Source organism: Pongo abelii, chromosome 10 (genome assembly GCF_028885655.2).
Source record: "Pongo abelii isolate AG06213 chromosome 10, NHGRI_mPonAbe1-v2.0_pri, whole genome shotgun sequence".
Lineage (NCBI taxonomy): Eukaryota > Metazoa > Chordata > Mammalia > Primates > Hominidae > Pongo > Pongo abelii.
In genome coordinates, this window is record NC_071995.2 from 244,888 (window position 1) to 261,507 (window position 16,620).

Sequence of the window (16,620 nt, forward strand, 5' to 3'; positions counted from 1 at the left end):
TGCACGGTTCTCTCCTAGCCAGTTGTGTGCTAAGGTGATCGATCAGCTCGGAGTAAACAGGGGAGCCAGCAGCTCTGGGCAGCTGATTGGGGGGAAAAGAAAAGGTGGGGCCTCTGAACAAGGCCAGAGGACAACAAGGATTGGCACCAGGGGCAAGCGTAAAGCTTTTGAGGGAGCCCCCCAGCTCCTCTTCTCTCTGTTGCATCTCTGTCCTGAGAAAAACTGGGGGGCCCTGGTGCCAGAAGGGATCACCAGACCAGTTCTCACCTGGCTGGCAGTCATCTCCAGATGACCCAAGGTGATCAAATGACCGGCTCCTCAAGAGAGAGGCCCAGCAGTGGCTCCCCTCTCAGCAGGTCACTGCCCTTCCCTTCTCCCTGCCCTCCTAGAGAGCCCAAAGCTCCCTAGACCTCCAGAAAAGTGACGCGGGCCATTCTCAGTTCTACTCTCTGTCCCTTGGCCTGCTTGTCAACTGCCAAGAGATAAATCCGCTTCTGTCAGGGTGTATCTCCAATCTATGTTTGCCTTCCCCTCCCTCTCAAACACACAAACAATTGCCCTGAGGCCACCTCTGCCTTTATTCCCAGGAATTGCCAAGAGGAGGTGCCCCAGACTGTAGAGGGGAGCACCCATCCCACAGCCCCTCACCTCTGAGGGATATTGAGGGAATCAAAGCGACCAGGTCTACCAAGTGCGCCACGCTCCTCCAGGACTCTAGAGAAACAGGGATTCTTTTTATTAAGGAAGAGTCTGTGTTTATTTATTGGTCCTTTTAACCCAGGCAACAGCCCAAGCCCAAGTCAGTTAGAGAGGCGTGGGCAGGAGCCATTTGAGGTTATGGAAATTTTTGAAGGTGACTTGGAGGGTGCAGGTTATCCCAGGAATGGGAAAGCATGTCAGAGTGAAATTCTGGTATTGAGACCTACTCAGAGCCTTTCACGGCAAGCTCAGCTCAGGAGGGAGGATGAGGACAGCCACCCAGTGGGAATCAAAGGCCTTGAGTCTCTGTTATAAGGGAGAAGACGGGGGAAAGGGGGAGGACAGAGAGCCTCTGGGTTCGGAGTATGTGATCAGACCCATGGGGACTGTGAGCACTGGAGCCTGGGGATGAAAAAACGGGGAGTTGGGCCCCAGGGGAGAAGTTGGTAACATCTGAACCCAAATGTGGATGTTGCTACAGAATTAGGAATGAGGCACCCTGAGAAATGACCCTGGAATCATCACCAAACAAATTAACAAACTAGTGAACGAGCTTGAAAACATTCATGAAAATGCACCAGACAGGAAACCCAAGTTCTAATCCAGATCTAGCTGTTAATAATAATAACAATAGGTTAACATCTGAGTCAGCAGTATGTTAAAAACAGGCACTCTTTCTATATATTATTGAAGTGCATCCTCCTAAGAATCTTTGAAGTTAGGTATTACTATTAGCTCCACTTTATGTGTGAGGAAGTGAAGCTCCAAGAGATTAAGGAACAGTGCCTGGCGCCTGCAGGGCCTGGGGGACGCTGTTCTCAATGCTAGAATAAACTTACCAAGACAACGAGTGGTGGAGCTGGGTCTCTAACTTGCTGTGTGACCTCAGAATCACACCTCCTCTCTGAACTCTAAGCCTCCCTGGAAGAGAGAATGACCGCTGCTCAACAGGGGTTTTCGGAGGGTGAGGGGATAAAAACAAGACTCAATAAAGACGGAGAACTGACTGCCTCTGCTCGCCGGCCATAGCGTTGCTCATCTCAGGACGAGCCCCAAGCACAAGGGCCCCTAGGGCAGTGGTCAGAAATGAGCCTTACTGTTCCCAGACCACAGGCAGCTATGGCAGGACCAAGGTGGTCTCAAGAGTTGGGAGAGTGGAGGCTTGTTGGGGAGAAGGAGTAAATGCAGGGAAAGCCGGAGGGGTGCAGGGGCAGGGAAGCAAATCACACAATCCAGTTTGGGCCCAGGATTTGGGTTTCATCACAAACAGGGGAAGAGAGAAAAGAGAACATGAGCTGATGAACTGACACTGACCCAACGTGATTTCTTAAAAATAAAAATAAAAAAGTAATTGGGAGGAGCATAACTTGTGGTTAAGAATGAAAATCCAGAATGGCAGAACGAAAGCAAGAGCAAGTGAAAAGGACAGCTGGCCCCGAGCTATGGTAACTCGAGGGGAAACAGGCTTAAACTGCAGCAAGAGGGATTTAAGTTAGACTCAGGGAAGAAATGGCCCAGAGGATGTTAGACACCAAAACAAACTGTACTGAGTTCTCCTTTCTGGGCTACTTTTAAAAGGCAAAGGACTACACACCCCACCCACGCTGTACCCTTCCACCTCCAGCTTCGGCTGGCCGCCTCTCCAGCCCCTCGCGTCTCCTCCAAGGCTGCCCACCTGCTTTGCTAAGCTGGGGCAGGGGGTGAGGGATGGGGAATGGGCCTCATCATATTTCAGTGCCCTCCAGAAGCAAACACACCAATTTCCACACCGGGCTTGGTGCTGCCCAGAGAGGAAATCTTCAAGGGACTAGAAAGTCCAAAGTTAACTCTGTTTTCAGGAGCTGGGCATGTTGCCAGAGGCCCAGCTGGGGCTAGCAGAGGGGCAGACAAGACCAGAAATGCTGCTGCCCATGTGCTGCTGGCATCCCAGCTCTGTCCCCTTTGCTCCCCAGTCCAGCATAGGAATAGCTCAGACCCTGCACATGGGGGGATGGGACACCCAGCCCCTGCCTCAGTCCACACCCACATACCAACATCCATTCCCGTACACACACTGGTGCCATTTCCCGTCACGTCCCTTCGCACACACATACCTGTGTGCATGGCACAAAACCTGGCTCTCTCTGTAGTCCTTCACACCCCGTGAGCTGCTGGTCTCAGCTGGTGGCTGCCTGCAACTCCCCTGAGTGCCCCCCTTGGGCACAAGCACACCCATGGCACCTACCGCCCAAAGCCGAGACAGCTTCCTCCTGGGAGGCGCCTGGCACCCAGCTCGCCACGCTCAGCCGGCAGGCAGCGGGCAGGAACCCCTCACCTGTGATCATTTATTGCAGTTCCTGGGCCCTCAGGAATGCCCCGAGGTTTCTCCTGTCCACTTCTCCTTCCACCTTGCTGGGCATCATCTGCTTCCCTCCCCTCGCCAGATGACCACCTCTGCTTTCACCCACTGCCGTGACCAGCTCCCCATCGCTGGACTTTCCTGCTCCACAGGTTAATCGCTGAGCTGCTCCCACGCTGGATGGGGCGGAGCTAGGGGGCACCCCTTGTCCCGAGAGTCGTGGGCATCAGACTTGCCCTTTGGCCTGAGGTTATTGCAGGTCCTGCCCCCCACCGCAGACACGCAGTTCCACAGTCTCGCTTCCCAGGGCTCTATCCCTCCAGCCCCTCTGAGCAGCAGTTGGAGACTGCAAAGACAGAGCCAGCCCCTCCACTTCCCGCTCACCTCAGTCCCCAGCACCCGCTCCTGTGGTCAGCTCGGCTGCGGGCATCAGGTCTCCAGGAGAGTCCCAGGGCAGCTGCTTATGGGAAAGCCAAGAGAGCTGGGACCTGAAAGGGAAACTGCCCTCCACGTTCACGCCTTACCCTGTTCCTCCCAGTGCAGAATCCCATGTGACTTGTCCAGGGACTCCCAGACAGAAAGAAGCCGTGTGTGTGTGTGTGTGTGTGTGTGTGTTGGGGAGGGGGGTGTGTGTGTTGGGGAGTGAAGGGACAGAGAAATACCAGGAGCAGCAGGAGGGACTGAGGCCAAAAGTTTGTGAACCAAGATTACAACATCCAACCTCAGGAAGTCAAGTCCTCTGTCCCCAGCGCTCCCACCCCCATCCCACTCCCACTGTGAACCCACGGTCTCCAGACCGGTGCCCTCCCCGTGGGCATGGCCCCATGATGGCCCCTCCAGAGCTGGGCTGAGCTGCTCCCTTGGGCAGGGGAAGGAGCTCAGAGACTCACACCCTGACCTCATCTCCCCTCTTCCTGCTCCCTGCCCTTCCCCCTTCCCCCTTTTCCCCTATCCCCCTCCAGAACCATCTCCTTCCCAGGGACAAGGAGACGGGGATGTGCAGCACAGGGGACAGCCCTCTCTTACCAGAGACTCCAGGCTGTAAACTGAGAACCTTGGGAGGGGAGGTGACCTCACTGACGAGGGCAAGGGAGGAGGGTGAATCACACGCTGGAGTTTTCCACCAAGTACCTGCCCTCTGTGGCTTCCAGGCAAGGCCCTGGACCTTCACAACCCCTCTCCTTGGGATTTTCCTAGAGAAAGCACTCAGAGCATATCTCAAGAAGCAATGTAGAGAGGACCCAGGCTTGGGACCAGACAGACCTGAGTTTCTTCTCCTCCTCTATCATGTATCAGTCACGACAGCTAGGCAAGGGTCAGCCTTGGTTTCCCAGTCTGTCAAAGGTAGGTAACAATACAATATCTACTTCGCAGGGTTGCTGTGAGGGTGCAGGGATATCATAAGTGCTTAAGGGGAGGTGTGGGTGTTGGTTGTGGGTCCTCTGGAAGCAGAGACTTGGATGGTGGGGTGTCTGGTCCCAGGCACCTCTGGTCACTGCATAGCACCAGGTACCTAGCTAGAATTTGTCTGGGGTGGCCTGGCAGCTATCAATGGGGAAGGGTATTTTTTGAATACATGTGCCCTACGCTGTGTGCCCAGTGAGCTCCTCCAGAACAGCGTCCTGGTCACTGTCCCTGAGCACGCCCACCTGGTGCTGGGTACAGCACTGTCCCACCACCCTTCATTCAAAATAGACAGTGCTTCCTTCAAGACAAAGGAGGTGCTTCTTCAGCTCTAGGTAGTATGAAGGGAGAGGAAGTTGTGGGGAGAAAGGGAAATTTCCTTTTACATGTGCTTCCTCTGTGTATTTTAGAACTTCCCAGCAGGGGTGGGGTGTGAAGTGAGAATCTCAGTCTGTAGTTTTCCATCAAGCACCCCCACTATATGTCTCTTGGGCCCCTCTCAGCATCTCCTGTGGGGTTCCACATGAAGAGGAAGGCAGAGCAGTTCTCAGCTCTCAGACCCATTGCCTCTATGAAACCAGAAGCCGGGCTGGGGGTCAGCTGTGGCACGGTAGGACGTGGCCCAGCCAGAATCCATACTTGAGCTACCCCGGTGATCAGGTGTGGCCTGTCCCTGCATGTCAGGTCCACCATGGATTGATCACAGAGCTATTGCAGAGGGGACATCAAAGTCCATGCGATCACCTAGCTGCAGCTACTCCAGAACAAAACACCAGCCTCTCCATAAAAAGGAGAAAGAGGGGAGAGGATCGGACAAGCCAAGAGGGTGAGTTTCCTTGTTGGTTCCCTCAAAATTTATATTTAGCACCTACAGTGTGACCTGCTTTCTGTGAGGATGAACAGCAACAGCCCAGCAGTCCTGTCACCTCTCCTTCACCTTGTCAGAGAAGCTGCCTGGTTGACCTGGCCCAGGGGGTACAGTTTGACTTTCCCCCAAAAGAGCTACCTGGTCCCTCCCTGTTTTTATCTGACTGCTTCTGGCCTTAGTCCCACCATCTTAATGTTGAGCCCTTCCTCACTCAAGTTCTCCTAGCCTCCAAGACCCACTTGGTATTCAGACCAGTTAGTAAACTCCTGGAGGCCAGAGACTCTCATCTTTGCAAAAGATAGGCATCCTGGAAAGCCTAGCTGAGACTGGGCTGTTTCCACACTGAGGAGTGTGCAGGGTGAAGACAACGGGTAGCTGAATGAGTCTATGACCTTTGCTGCAGTAGGAACCACTGGCCACTGCAGAATGTTCTCACCACCCTCATCTTCTAATCCCATGCATACTTTCAGAGGGCCTGGAATAGGACTTATTTCCTGAGCATCTAACTCAGACGAAGAGTTTTACATGTTACTTCATTTCATCCCCTTAAGAACTTTGAAATGTAAAAATTATTAGCCCCATTTTACAGACAGGAAACTGGGGTGAATAAACAGAAGCTAAGTGATTTGTCCTAAGGCCACACACAAGTAAGTGATGGTGCTGGGATTTGAACCTGGGCCTCTTGGCTCCAAAAATCTATGCTTGTTCCACTGTAGCTTACTGTTCCCCTGACCATGAATATCTACAGGGCAGGGGTCTCATTTCATAATTCTTTATTTCTGCCTCTAGCATTTAATACAATTCTGCCTCAGAATAGGCACTCAGTGGTCATTGGATGGAGGATGGATGGATGGATGGATGGACAGATGGATGGACAGACGGATGGACAGACGGATGGATGGAGGATGGATGGATGGATGGATGGATAGATGGATGGATGGATGGATGGATGGACAGACGGATGGACAGATGGATGGATGGAGGATGGATGGATGGATGGATGGATAGATAGATGGATGGATGGATGGAGGATGGATGGATGGATGGATGGATGGAAGATGGATGGATGGATGGATGGACGAGTGGATGAATGGAACTTGAAGGGCAAAAAATGATTACAGTTTTCCCTTTTCTGGGAGGACATTGTTTCCCCAGAATCAGGGGGCTTAGATGACTCGGGTCCTGCTTATCTGGGACAATGCTGCTGTGCACTGTCACCTGGTGAGTGTGGAGCACTCTCAGGCCACAGGATGCAGGATTATTTTAGGACTACGTCTTCTTTGCCTTCTAGTAAAAATGTTTAACTCAGCCAGACGTGGTGGCTCACACCTGTAATCCCAGCACTTTGGGAGGCCGAGGCGGGCAGATCACAAGGTCAGGAGATCGAGACCGTACTGGCTTAACACGGTGAAACCCCGTCTCTACTAAAAATAGAAAAAATCAGCCGGGAGTGGTGGCAGGTGCCTGTAGTCCCGGCTACTCAGGAGGCTGAGGCAGGAGAATGGCGTGAACCCGGGAGGCGGAGCTTGCAGTGAGCCAAGATCGTGCAATTGCACTCCAGCCTGGGCGACAGAGCGAGACTCTGTCTCAAAAAAAAAAAAAAATGCTTAGCTCAATAAATGTGTAGCCTCCTTCCTGGAGCCCAGTGCAACCTAGTCTGAGACTGGGGACAGCAAGGATATCTCTAAACTCTTTCTGAGCTTTTCTGTGATACTGACAGTCTGAAGTGGTGGGGCTGGAGCTATGGGAAATAGGATGGGTTTGCCTGAAGGTGTCCCCAGGGCAGCTGTCCCTATAGCATCTGCTGGACTCTAACAACACTGATGTAAGTAGTATTATTCCTGCTTTATGGAAGAGAAAACTAAGGATCAGAGAGGTTAACTTGCCCAAGGTCACACAGTTAGTAAGTAAAAGGGCCAGGATCCAAGCCAGGCCTGCAAGCCCCTCTACAGGAGTATGTTCAGCTGGCTGTGGCGTCTCTGAGTTTGTGCACATGTGCACATGTCTCTGAGGATAAGGAGGGGCTGGTGCCTGTACGCCTGTGTGTGGATCTGAGACCTGGGTATCCTGTGGGCAAGGTCTGAGGCCCCGCGCAGCCTGGTGGGCTCAGTGCCTAACAAGCTGCTTCCCCACAGCCCTGGGCGTAGTCTGTAACTCTCCTGCTACCTCTGCTTCTGCTCTCCCTGTTCAACTTGCCCCCAGGCTCTCAGTGCTTGCCTTTCCTCTCTAACAGGTGTGGCCTCCAGACAAGAGAGGGCTCCCTTCCTTTTGGGTCTTCTTCTCTGGGAACTCCAAGATACAGGGCCCACCCCTCCAGGCTGGGGAAGCAGGTGTCACTGACTCGGCTGCCCTACACCCCCACCCCCACCCCCATCTCTTCAGCCCCTTTGGCTAAGGCCAAGGTACTCCTGCTTCCTTCCCTCAACCCTGACCCCTGACCCAAGCCAGCAGCATTCTCACATCTCTGCCTGCCAGTCCCACCTGAGCTGTTAGAGCCTCACCCCCTCAGCCACCTCCCTCCAGTTTGATGACCTCACACCGTGTGTCACCAAGTGACTGAAAGGACCCTCACACCCATTACCTCCTTTGAGCCCTACAACAAGCCCTGCTTGGAGAAGGAGTGCATGGCATTTTCTGCAACTGCAAAGCAAAGAACCTGAATTCCAAGTGACTGCACAGACACACAGCAAGTTCTGGAAGCACACCTCCTGGTTCTTACACCAATAGGTGACTCTCACACCATGTTCCACCATCAGGAAGCTCCTAGATGTGACTCGGATCACAAATGAGTCCCACATTCCCACTGAGGCCGGCTGTCATATGGATGGATAGAGACAGGTATTATACCCTTAGAACCCAACCTGCACCATGAGGTCCTGCCTTACCCCAGTTATTATTTTCCACAGCTCTTTGCTCTTTTCTGTCATGGTATCTGTCACTCATTGTTTAAGAAATTGTATCTGTTTTTGCTCCTGGCATGTCACGAGCACAGCACGGCACCACGCGGGAGGTGTTCTGACAACAGTGTCCAGTGGATGGAGCTGCCGGGCTTGCAGCATCTCGAGTTTGGGCCTGCCTCTCCAGCAGATGTATTTCTCCCCTGGTGAGACTGAGATTCAGCCCAGCACCCTCAGGGAATGCCTGAGCAGTCATTCTCCAGGAAGGGGCAGCCAAGGCTGACATACAGTAGGACTGCTGTTGTTAGTCTTCACCAACTCTTCCAACGACAAAAAGTCAAAACCTGAAGACTAGCAAATATTTCAGTGCATTTTTTTCCACTAGTGGACATGTGAAAACTAAGATCACCCTTAGACTGCAGCCCTAAGAGTCACAGGACACACCAAGGGCAGCACCAGAAGACCCATCTGAACAAAGGTGGGCACACGGGCAGACCCCCAACCTGCGCATAGGCAGGGAGAGACGTAGCTGTGTGTTCAGCCACTTCCAAAACCACACACAAAGCAACAGCCAGAAATATGTGGGCCCCGGCTCCATGCCCATACCCAGAGGCAAGGCTGCAGAGACACACCTGTGGCACCCTCTGGGCACCCCCCCCATGCCCACTGACCCCGAGTGGGGGTGGACTTCCTTCCACCTGGATCCTCTTTGCAGCATCACCCTAAGAGCTCCTCCCTGCAGCTCAGGCCCTGACAGTAGAGCCGTGGCCACGGCAGTACCACCCCCTCGTGGCCACATCTGGCGGTGCCCCAGCATCCGGTGTGTCCTATCCTCAGAAGAGCGAGGCGGTCCCGAGGAAGTGGCGTCCCTCTGCTGGCTGAGCCAGGCAGTGCCCTCCTCTGCCAAGGCTCCCCCCACCTGCTGCACTGGGGCGTGGTCACAGCCGGCCCTGTCCCACGTCCCCCGTGCCCGGCCTCGGTGGGCACACAGGCACAGCTTTGGCCGCTGGGGGTAGGCGAGGACACAGCAAGGAAAGTAGACAGGAGGAAGCTGCCACAGCCTTTCCCTCTGCTTTGGCTAGGACTCGGGTCTCCTTCATGCGTCCCTCAATTTCCTTTCTTATTCCACAGCGCAAAGACGGAGGAAGGAAGCTGAGGACGCGTGGAGAGAGGCTGGGCAGCCTCCTCTGGTCCAGATGCCTGTTGATGGAGGCTCTCAGCCTGGCCGCACCACCCGCCCCCATCACCGTGCTGAGTGGGCTCCAGGGAGAACTCAGTGGGGGAGGCTAGGATGGGGAGGGGCAGGGTCCTAAAGCCATAACTGTAACATGGGGAAGGGTCAAGGCAGCCAGGCAGGGGGCAGAAATCAGACAGAACTGCTAGCAGTCAGTGGGAAGAATGTGGATTTAATGGAATGAAGGGTGAGAGGGCCCGAAGCCAGCAAGTCTCGCCCCACCCGCCAGCCCCCACCCAGCTTCCCAAGGGTCTCAGAGGGACACTCTTGGCACTGGCCTTTCACATCTGTTCAACAACCCCTGAACTGAAAAGTTGGAGTGGGAGGCCTCCAGCTCAGCAAGTGGACTCCAAAATACCCCTCTTGTCTTATCCACTCCAGGTGGGGGCAGGGAAGCACACGGGGCTGCTTCTGCCCTGTCCCCTCTACAGCCATCCCCACGGCCAGGCTCCATCCCCACGGCCAGGCTCACAGGCACCATCCCAGGGCCTGCCCCCTAGCAGTGAGACTCTAGCTCTGTGAGTCTGAGCAGTGAGGTCCTGCGGGTGGCGGGAGCCGAGGGTCCTGCTGGGTTCTGCTGGGGCAGGTCCTCGGCTGGGCACACGAGCTGACGGATTCTCTGCAGGGAGAGCGGAGGTGGCTGTCAGGTGGCGGAGCGGGGGCAGGTCTGCCAGCTTCCCTCATCACCAACATCTACCTGCCTCCCCACACAAAAACCTGCCCTCCTGTCATCACAGCCGCTGTCTGGGAGTCCCCCTGTGTCTTCCTGAGACTTCTCAGCAGCCACTCTATCGCTCCCTGACACCCAGGCTAGGCCCACTGGCCCCTCCATACAACTGTGTGCGCCCTGGCTGGCAGCCCACCTGTCAGCACCTGCGAAGCTTCCCAGCCCCTCTGGCTGCTTTCCTGCCCACAAAGCCCCTACCTCTCTGAAGGGGCCCTTGAGGGTTCCGAGTCTGTAGAGGCTCCAGGCAGGAATGCAGACCATGGAGGACAAAGCCAGGAGCCAGCCCAGGGCATCGCCCCACCATGGGTACGTGTACTTCTTGTTGTAGGTCAGCGGAGTGTACTTGATCAGGGAGAAGAGGAAGGTGGCCTGAGGGGGAGAGCAGAAGAGAAAGGGGTTGGGGGGTGGGGGCCTTGTGCCCTCAGCTCTCCCGCCCCCCCAGCAGCCTGGCAGAAATCGCCCTCCAAGCCTGGATTCCCTCTAGCTCTTCTGGACCAATCAGCCTCCAATCTTCTCCATCCACACTCTACCCAAAACCCACACCCTCCAGCAGTATACTCTGTCACTCCAGGGCCCCTGTGCCCCTGGGCACCTCTACGTGCAGCTGACTCCCAGTTAGGATGTGATCATGTGGCCACTGCGTGCTGTGAGGTATTTACTACCTCTCCTGCACCATGAGTTTGGGGTATGAGTACCTCAAGGGTAGAGGCCATGCCTCGTTCTCCCTCTGCTCCTCAGTTATATCTGGCACACAGTGGGGGCTCAGGAACAGCTGACACAAAGAGACAAGGCCAAAGGAAGCTGCACGTTGTGGTTTCAGGCTCACATTCTGGAGCCAGGTTGCATGGGTTGGAATCCCAGTTCTCTGCAACTTTCTAGCTTGGGCCAGTGGCTTAACAACCTCTTCAACCTCAGTTTCATCTGTAATGCCAGTGTAACAACAGCACTTCCTTTATGGGACTCTTGTGAGGATTCAATGAGTTAATACATGTTAAAGCACCTTGTGCCCAGCACAAAGTCAGTGCTCTATACCGGCTGCTGTTATGATTGCTGTGGTTATTAGTATTATTATGAGCAGCCCAAGGCACCCGGGTTTCAGTCCTGGCCTGTGACGTTAGGCTCACACTGTGGTGTTGGTCAAACCATCTGACAGCTCTGGACCTCAGTTTATCCTTCTGTGAAATGGAAAGGAAGAATCTATCTTGCTGTAGTTTTCTAGAATCCAAAAGGAGGATGAGTGAAAAATCTAAGATGATTTTCTGTTCCTAGGGAGAAGTCCATTGCAGGGCTAACGGCTTCTCTACCCTGCTAGCCACCGTCTCTCCCTCTCTTCATCTGACTTTATCCCTGAAATGATCTTACTGTGCACACAGCTGGTGTGAGGAAGAGCCAGCAGTACTTGATAAGAGGCCATGGCCTGTACCCAATCATGTCTTCGATGTTGTCGTAGAAGCGCCTGGCTCCTACCACAGAGAAAAGAAGAAGGAAGGGGGAGAGAGTCATTCTTTGGCACCCAGGACATCAGGATGGGGCCACAAACAGACCAGAATGGGCAGGGACCCATAAAGAGATGACATCACAGCTATCTGTTCAAATCGTTGCTGGGAGAAAAAGCTCTTCCCTGGCATTCACAGGCATAAATAGCAGCAAGCAGGACTTGGCTTGGGTGCAGGCGGTCACTTCCTGATTATCAAGGTTGTCAAAAGCTGAAAACATTTGGACAGGGCAGGATATGGGCCCACCTGAGGTGGTCTAGGTATGGCTATAACCAAGACTGTGGGCAAGGCAGCTTCTGGAGGGCCTTCCAAAGGTAGCAATTTAGGATTTGCAAGGTTTTGGAGGTTGGGTAGGGAGGCACCCCAGGAAAAGGTAAGTGTAAGCAGTAGATGTCTGTTTTGTGTCTAAGGACCCCAAGACCCTTAGACAAGAGGAGGGTGCTGGGACCTAGGGGAGGAGTCACTCACCGTAAACCCAAGCCACACAGAGGGACTCAAAGATGGCCACGAATAGGAGGCACATGCCACTGGCTGCATAGTAGTCAAAGAGCTGGAACACGTACATTCCGCCCTGCATGGGAGGAGATTATTTTAAAAAGAACTTTATCCAGTGGAAACAGAAAGATTCCCTCCTATGCCCCTTCGCTTCACATGGGGGAGGCACAGAGCAGAGTTGGTGAGGATCAGAGGAGACAGATCATAAAAGAGAAGTAATTTGTAAGCCATAAAGCACGAGGTGGATATGAGACGCTAATTATTTTTATTATTGTTTTGGGACAGAATATAGATGAAATAAGACAGCTATTGTTAGATTACATCTGAGAACACTTAGGGACTGGCCACGAAGCCCAAGACATAGAGCGTACTCTTTGGGGAAAGGATCAGGATAAGGGCTGTCATTGATACTGTCAAGCTGACAAGCTCCGTCTCCCTCCTTCTCCCTAGAGACAGCACAGAATGTCACCCAGCCCCAAGGCTCCCTTTCTTGCTTTGAAGTTTGTACATAGAACTTGGTTCAGCTGCCTGGGAAATCACCAGATCTTGCTGGAGAGGCAGCTTCATCCCAATCCAATGCTCCACATACCTCTTCACTTACTGTGGAGCCAAATGGCTCCTCACCCATCCCTGGAGGTGGGTGGTCCATGCCCAAAGGCCAGAGGAGGGACCTGCCTACTTTGTCGTTCCTGGGATGGGGAAAAGAGGGAGTCCTAGTGTCCGGAAGCCCAGAAGACCTGCCCTGACCGGAAGCCAGGGTATCTGCCTCACCGACAGGTAGCAGCTGTCACTTGGCTCCTCCTCCCCAGCCTTCCCCCGCTTCCCAGGCCCTCACCTCTGTGAGCATGATCAGCCCCACAAGGAAGGAGACGACAGATACTCCAAGGATGAGGACTTCCCTCCGGTTCTTCTTGCGGAACACGTGAGGGTACATGTCCACCAGCGCTGTCACCAGGCTTTCTACACACACAAACTGGATGACAGGGCAAAGGGATTGGAGGGAAGGAGAGCTCCCGAGATGCCCTGTCCATGAGCGCTGGCTTCTCGCTCCCAGGATCAGCCCTGCCAGCCTCACTGTCTCAGGTCCCCTCAGCTATGGTCCTTGCCTGGTTAGGTCAGGACTCACCCTCAAGCTCTCGTGTCCCCAAAAGGGCATCCACTTCTGACATTCACCCAGTCCCCAGCTATTTTAAGGGCCCTTGGGGCATAAAGCTCAACGACATGCCCACAGCTCCTCCTCCCCAGCACGCACCCCCCACTCATCTCTCAGCCTCTGAGTGGCTGCCTCTTGATACCTGGCTATCCAGTCCCAGGAGAACGACCATGAAGAAGAAACAGCAGGCCCAGAGAGGAGAGAAGGGCAGCATCACCACGGCCCGCGGGTAAGCGATGAAAGCCAGGCCAGGGCCTACGACAAGGAGCAGAGGAACATGGGCCAGTGCCCGGGCCAGCTCCAGGCCGTGGGTGACCCGTGGCTTCCCAGTGTGGGGCCACAAAATAACAGGGGCTAGAGAAAACTTCACCCCAAAGTTACTATCACCACCACCATCCTCACCCAGGAGAAGCCACCCCAACCTCCACCTGGTTCTCGCATTTCCACTGTACTCTCACTGGCAAGAACAGAATCTAGAGACGGTAGGTGTAGAGGGCTGTGGGTCTAAAACGACTTCAGATCTCCAGATCTATTGTACAGACCTGAAGTTTCAAGCCTAGAATGAGCTCAGAAGCCAGCAGGCCATAGAAATTTGTGAAGCAGACCCGGTGCCAAACGCAAGGGGGTGGTAGGGCCTGGTGAGGGGCGGAGCGATCACGCCCCAGCTCCTCGCGATGTTTTGTTGTATTTGTAAGGAATGTAGACGGTACCCAAAAAATCGCTCCAAGGCCAGAGTTGGCCCAGGGTCTCCGGTTTACCACCTCTGCGCCTGGAGCCCTTTCTGTCACCCTGCAATGAGTATACTGGCACTGATCTCAGAATGCCGCTGACACACATCCTCGCAGCGCGTGAATGTTTCTCTCGACTGACTCATATGGCAGGAAAACATGCACGTAATAGAGCCTGAGTCTACCCATGGGAAGTTCCTCTGAAAAGTGAAGAGCATCACTGTGACCTTGGAGGTCTTTTGCTTCTGCCAGTCCCAGCTCCCACATTGGTGAGGTGGGGGCTGTGCAGGGCCTGCCGAGCAGGTTTCCGTTGCATGGTACAAGTAGAGTGCCTCGCCTAGCACCTGGCGACAGTCAACACTTAGAAAGTGAGACACGGGCCAGGCATGGCGGCTCATGCCTATAATCCCAGCACTTTGGGAGGCTGGGGTAGGTGGATCACTTGAGGCCAGGGGTTCAAGACCAGCCTGGCCAACATGGTGAAACCCTGTCTCTACTAAAAATACAAAAATTAGCTGGGCATGGTGGCACATGCCTGTAATCTCAGCTACTCGGGAAGCTGAGGCACGAGAATCACTTCAGCCCGGGAAGCGGAGGTTGCAGTGAGCCAAGATCATGTCACTGCACTCCAGCCTGGGTGACAGAGCAAGACTCCATCTCAAACAGTTTAAAAAAAAAAAAAGAGGGAGAGAGAGAGAGACACTATCCTTCTTAATGAGAATCACAGACATCCGCTGCCCAGAGCTTGGCATCCTGTGTGGCCCAGGCGTGCTTCTGAATGCCATTGGTAAATAATCATCTTGTTACAGGGCAGAAGTAGGTGAGCAAGAGAAATATTTTACGGCTTATCCAGATCGGGGCCTGGGCTTTGATGTTATCTGAAAGCAGCAAAACAGCACTGCATGGTGGAAAGGCAGTCACTTACAAAAGGGGGAAACCCTATATGCTGATAGGAACTTCTCCTTGAGATTCATTTCAAAGTGAACAAAATGAGGCCAGGTGCAGAAAAGTGTATATATGTTATCATTTGGTTTTTTAAGAAGGTGGCAAGAAATAGAAATAGTAATATGTATTGCATGTATATGTCTGTATATATATATTTTTTCTCATATATGTCTAAACTATTTCTGGAAGGATAAACACGAAATAGATAACACTGGCTGCTTCCAGAGTAATGAACTGGAAGTCAAGGATGGGAAGAAAAATGTTCACTGTATGCCTACTCTTTAAAGCTGGAATTACTGTTTCAATTCTCCCCCAAGTCTTCCCAGAATGCATCCACTGAATGGTGGCCGTAGCTCACCCAGAGTGTAGGTGACACAATGGAAACGCCTCTAGACCCTGGCTGCCAGAGGTTTGAACCAGGCTTACTGCCTCCAGGCCTCCCCAGTAACACTCACCTGACTCGGCCACCTCAGAAATGGGCACCCCCTGCTCCTGAGACATGAAGCCCAGGATGGAGAAGATGGCAAACCCGGCCACAAAGCTGGTGCCGCTGTTGAGGAAGCAGAGGGCGATGCAGTCCCTGTGGGGCAGGGGTGAGGAGAGGGTGGAATGGCAGGGTCAGAACAGGGCTGCAACCTCTCCTGCTTCCTGTCTGGGAGCACAGCCCCTCCTGGCGGACACTGTCCTGGCCCCTTCACGGACGCCGGAGCAGGGCTACCTGGCAGAATTCAGAGGACCACACAAAGCACTGGCTCTCCTCCTACACTCCTCGGCCCCACCAGCCCGGGGATGGAATACATCAAGGTAGTCCTAAAAGAATGAGGCTCCAGGGAAGTAAAACATGGATCTAGATGTGACAAACCACCACACAGCCGCCCCTCTCTGCCATATAGGTCCACACCTCATGGGACACTACCACTCTGCCATCGTCCCATTTGGCATGCTAACACAGGGGTAGAGACATGGGCAATCCCAAACAACAAATAACTCTTAGTCACCTAAATTCAGTTTTGAGATGTACAGTATGATTTCGCTTCAGCTGTGTTTCAGCGCGTATTAAAATTGGCTTAAATTTTCTGAGCACAAACCAGGTAGGCAAAGAGAGAACAAGGGGTACAGCATGTGAAGTGAGGGAGATGGTGTGAAAAATGGGTAAGGATTCAAAGTTTTGGGGGCAGATTTACCAAGCAAGCAAGACTGGGGTACACAGTAGGACCTCACTTCACATCGTGGATACATTTCTTGCAAATTGCAATTTTAAGCAAAACAACCTATAATGAAACCAGTTTTTTTTTCTCATCAAAGTTATAAGGAAACGACATTATTCAAAGACCTGTTGTGCTTCTCAGGCTTGCTTAGCTAGCACTCCTGAGCCCACTAACCTCTACATCGGCCAGGAGGCCAGGTCCCCCTGCAGTGGTCTCCCAGCCAATCACAACTATCCCACCCTTTCGGATGCAATTCTCTTCCATCTCGCAGTTGGCCCCTTGCAGCTCCTGGTAGCCCTGGGGTGTTGGATATGGGGGTGTAGACAGGGGGGCAGATCCAGGAGCTGATGCACCCTCCAACTCACCCTCGTCTAGCGTGGCTGGAAGGACAGTAGAGAGATGCAGGTGTGTGGCTCAGGCCCCACGCC

General features: G+C 53.5%; 1 protein-coding gene across 4 annotated transcripts in view; it reads right to left on the bottom strand.

Moving 5' to 3' along the window:
* Positions 1 to 9,591: 9,591 nt before the first annotated feature.
* SLC6A13 (solute carrier family 6 member 13) overlaps positions 9,592 to 16,620 on the bottom strand; it is a 59,583-nt gene continuing 52,554 nt past the window's right edge. For 3 of the 4 annotated variants that reach the window (XM_024256427.2, XM_054526638.1, XM_063711987.1), the window contains 7 exons: positions 15,440 to 15,564; positions 13,454 to 13,566; positions 12,994 to 13,131; positions 12,132 to 12,234; positions 11,530 to 11,630; positions 10,366 to 10,536; positions 9,598 to 10,059 (listed from right to left, as the gene is read on the bottom strand). In XM_024256427.2, the coding sequence (XP_024112195.1) occupies positions 9,937 to 10,059; positions 10,366 to 10,536; positions 11,530 to 11,630; positions 12,132 to 12,234; positions 12,994 to 13,131; positions 13,454 to 13,566; positions 15,440 to 15,564 (874 nt within the window). In that variant the 3' untranslated portion in view covers positions 9,598 to 9,936. Of the gene's footprint in view, positions 10,060 to 10,365; positions 10,537 to 11,529; positions 11,631 to 12,131; positions 12,235 to 12,993; positions 13,132 to 13,453; positions 13,567 to 15,439; positions 15,565 to 16,620 lie in introns of all 4 variants that reach the window. The other variant, XM_054526637.1, reaches the window with a different exon arrangement.